The sequence below is a fragment of the Sapajus apella genome, unplaced genomic scaffold, assembly GCF_009761245.1.
Source record: "Sapajus apella isolate SASKATOON/1434 unplaced genomic scaffold, GSC_monkey_1.0 scaffold55, whole genome shotgun sequence".
Taxonomy (NCBI): Eukaryota; Metazoa; Chordata; class Mammalia; order Primates; family Cebidae; genus Sapajus; species Sapajus apella.
Genome location: NW_022436995.1, coordinates 5,773,327 through 5,777,502, shown reverse-complemented (window position 1 = coordinate 5,777,502; position 4,176 = coordinate 5,773,327). Strand labels below are relative to the sequence as shown.

The window sequence follows — 4,176 nt, the reverse complement described above, 5'->3', positions numbered from 1 at the left end:
AAAAAAAAAAAAAAAAAAAAAAAAAAAAAAAAAAAAAAAAAAAAAAAGGTTGTGGGGGCTAAATATTTAGGCATGAAGGCTCTCATGTTTTTCTAGAATATTCTTATTTCCAGTATAACCATCTCTGATTATTTCAACTGTTTCTCTAAGACATGCTTTAGAGTGATCTTTGTTCTCCAAATTAATTCCACTCATTCTAGATCCTGACAGTGACATACCATGTTTCACAGGGCAGCCACGTAGTAAAAATTTATTGAATTTGTTGGGCATCATTGCTTCTTCACTTTTTATGGGACTTCTTTCACCATTACAGACAGACCTGAGCTCTCTTCCTTCGTGCTGCCTATGGAGGTGGCAGCCAACTCCTCCATCATGGCCACCTCAGACCCCTCCTGAAGCCCAAGGTCGTCAAAAAGAGGCCCAAAAAGTTCACTGGGCACCAGTCAGACTGACATGTCAAAGTTAAGTGTAACTGGTGGAAACACAGAGGTGTTGCCAGCAGTGTTCATAGAAGGTTGAAGGGCCCGATCAATGCCCAACATTGATTGTGGGAGGAACAAAAAGACAACGCACATACTGCCCAGTGGCTTCCGGAAGTTCCTAGTCCACAGCAATAAGGAACTGGAAGTACTGCTGGTGTGCAGCAAATCTTAACTGTGCTGAGATCACTCATGATGTTCCCTGCAAAGCCGTCTTGGAAAGAGCAGCCCAGGTGGTCATCAGAGGCACCAATGCCAGTGCCAGCCTGCACAGTGCAGAAAGTAAATAGACACCGAATGTTCTTGTTTTATTGGGGTTTAAATAAAACCAATAAAACTAGAAAAACAAAAACAACAAGAAACAGAGATCCTGGTCTTTGGACAGCTGTTCGTGTGGCTAATGCCCCAACAGTTTTCTTTTTTTAAATTTTATTTATTTATTGTTTTAGAGATGAAGTCTTGTTTTGTTGCCCAGGTTGGAGTGCAGTGGCGCAATCTCAGCTCACTGCAACCTCCACTTCCCAGGTTCAAGCAGTTCTCTTGCTTCAGCCTCTGGAGTGGCTGGGATTACAGGCGCCTGCTACCACACCCAGCTAATTTTTGTATTTTTGTAGAAATGGGGTTTCATCATGTTGGCCAGGCTGGTCTCAAACTCCTGACCTCAAGGGATCCTCCCACCTCAGCCTCCCAAAGTGCTGGGATCATAGGCATATATTAGTTCGTTTTCACACTGCTGATAAAGACATACCCAAGACTGGGAAAAAAATAGGCTTATTGGACTCACAGTTCCATGTGGCTGGGGATGCCTCACAATCATGGTGGAAGGTGAAAGGCCCTTCTTACATGGCAATGGCAAGAGAGAAATGAGGAGGACATAAAAGCTTAAATCCCTTATAAAACCATCAGTTCTCATGATACGTATTCACTACCACGAGAAAGTATGGGGGAAACTGCCCGCATGATTCAATTATCTCCCACTGTGTCCCTCTCACAACATGTGGGGATTATGGGAGTACAATTCAAGATGAGATTTGGATGGGGACACAGAGCCAAATTATATCAAGGCATGAGCCACTGTGCCCGGCCTCTGACAGTTTTAAAGCAGCCTGCTTGCTTGCACAACCTCTGCTAGGACATCATTCTTAAAAACTATCTTTGGGCTGGGCATGGCGGCTCACGCCTGTAATCCCAGCACTTTGGGAGGCTGAGGTGGGTGGATCACCTGAGGTCAGAAGTTCAAGACCTGCCTGACCAACATGGAGAAACCCTGTCTCTACTAAAAATACAAAATTAGCCGGGAAATGGTGGCACATGACTGTAATCCCAGCTACTTGGGAGTCTGAGGCAGGAGAATTGCAGTGAGCCAAGATCATGCCATTGCACTCCAGCCTGGGTAACAAGAGCAAAACTCTGTCTCGAACAAACAAAAACAAACAAAAAAACAAAACAGGCCAGGCTCGGTGGCTCATGGCTGTAATCCCAGCACTTTGGGAGGCCAAAGCAGGCAGATCACAAGGTCAAAAGATAGATACCATCCTAGCCAACATGGTGAAACCCCGTCTCTACTAAAAATACAAAAATTAGCTGGGCATAGTGGCGCGCACCTGTGGTCCCTGTGGTCTCAGCTACTTTGGAGGCTGGGGCAGGAGAATTGCTTGAACCTGGAAGGTGAAGGTTGCAGTCAGCTGAGGTCGTGCCACTGCACTCCAGCCCGGCAACAGAGCGAGACTCTTTTTCAAAAACAAACAAACAAAAACCAACTATCTTTAATGGTAACTGCTGTATTAGGGATTTGGGTTTTTAGGTAGGCAGAGCAAAAGCACTTCTAGTGGTTTAAGAAGAGTATAACACAGGCCAGGCGTGGTGGCTCATGGCTATAATCATGGGAGGATCACAAGGTCAGGAGTTCAAGACCAGCCTCCTGGCCAACATGGTGAAACCCCGTCTCTACTAAAAATACAAAAATTAGCTGGGTATGATGGCATACCCCTGTAATCCCAGCTACTCGGGAGGCTGAGGCAGGAGAATTGCTTGAACCCAGGACCCAGAAGGTGGAGGTTGCTGTGAGCCTAAATTGTGCCACTGCACTCCAGCCTGGGCTACAGAGTGAGACTCTGTCTCAAAAAAAAAAAAAAAAAAAAAAAAAAGGGTATAACAAAGTGTTTTAATTTCCTCAATATCCACAAAAATTGATAAAAGAGGCTGGGCACAGTGGCTAACGCATGTAATCCTAGCCTTTTGGGAGGCTAAGGCAGGAAGATCATTTGATGCCAGGAGTTCCAGACCAGCCTGGGCAACATCAGGAGACCCCGTATCTACCAAAACCAAAAAAACCCCACAAAAAGAATTAGCCAGTCATGGTGGTCCATGTCTGTAGTCCCAGGTACTCTGGAGGCTAAAGTAAGAGGATCACTTGAATCCAAGAGGTCAGGGTTTCAGTGAGTCATGTTTGTACCACTTAACAGAAAAAAAAAAGGCTGCACTATTAGCTGTATCTCAGGAATGTTAATCTGCAACATAAAAGACTCAGTCTGTAGATAGACTGAGGATATGTGTGTGTAGGAATCAAAGCTATACAGGGTCCAAAAATTAGCCTAGATTATGTGTGCTAGTTCCAGGTGTCTTCTATCTTTAAGAATTGAAAAAGAATTGAGGTAGAAAGTGACAAGCTAATCTAGACAAGTTAATTATCATTTAATGTCTTGAACACAAAGTCATTTGCTAAATTAGAGGTTTTTTTTTTTGAGACGGAGTTTCACTCATGTTGCGCAGGCTGGAGTGCAATGGCGTGATCTCGGCTCACCGCAACCTCCGCCTCCTGGGTTCAGGCAATTCTCCTGCCTCAGCCTCCTGAGTAGCTGGGATTACAGGCACGCGCCACCATGCCCAGCTAATGTTTTGTATTTTTAGTAGAGACGGGGTTTCACCATGTTGACCAGGATGGTCTCGATCTCTTGACCTCGTGATCCACCCGCCTCGGCCTCCCAAAGTGCTGGGATTACAGGCTTGAGCCACCGCGCCCGGCCTTGTTTTTGTTTTTTTTTGAGACATGTTTGCTCTGTCAGCCAGGCTGGAGTTCAGTGGCACAAACATGGCTTATTGTAACCGCGACTTCCTGGACTCAAGTGATCCTCCTACCTCAGACCCCAAGCAGCTAGGACCATAGGCATGCACCACCATGCTTACCCAATTTTTATAAAATTTTTCATAGAGATGGAAGTCTCACCATGCTGCCCAGTCTGGTCTGGAACTCCTGGGCTCACGCAATCCTCCCTCCCTGTCTTCCTAAAGTGTTGGGATTACAGGGGTGAGCCACTGTGCTCAGCCAGATGATAACTGAAAGAAGCCGGAACTAGCTTCCTTTGGTGAAAGTCCTTTTGTTAAATTCAGCCTATTATGTATGTCGATGGTGACCACACTTTGAGGAGATTCCAGACTGGGCCTTCTGACTGCTATAAACAAATGCTGGATTCCCATTATTTGTTTATGGGACAGGAGTATTGAGGGCCTGTAGAATCATAATGCCCTCCCCTTCCTTCTGTCACTCACCCACTTAATTTCTCCTATTAGGCCCCTTAGAAAGAGATCCCTGAAGCCAGGCACAGTGGCTCATGCCTGTAATCTTAGCACTTTGGGAGGCTAAGGTGGGTAGATCACCTGAGATCAGGAGTTTGAGACCAGCCTGGCCAATATGGTG

At 45.6% G+C, this 4,176-nt stretch overlaps 1 protein-coding gene across 1 annotated transcript in view; it reads left to right on the top strand.

Annotated features, from left to right (window-relative positions):
* The window catches only part of RPS29 (ribosomal protein S29), a 7,762-nt gene extending 6,931 nt beyond the window's left edge, over nucleotides 1-831 (top strand). Inside the window, exon 3 of the mRNA XM_032244521.1 lies at nucleotides 314-831. Coding sequence (XP_032100412.1) covers nucleotides 314-466 — 153 coding nt within the window. The 3' untranslated portion in view covers nucleotides 467-831. The remainder of the gene's footprint in view (nucleotides 1-313) is intronic.
* The last annotated feature ends 3,345 nt before the right edge of the window (nucleotides 832-4,176 follow it).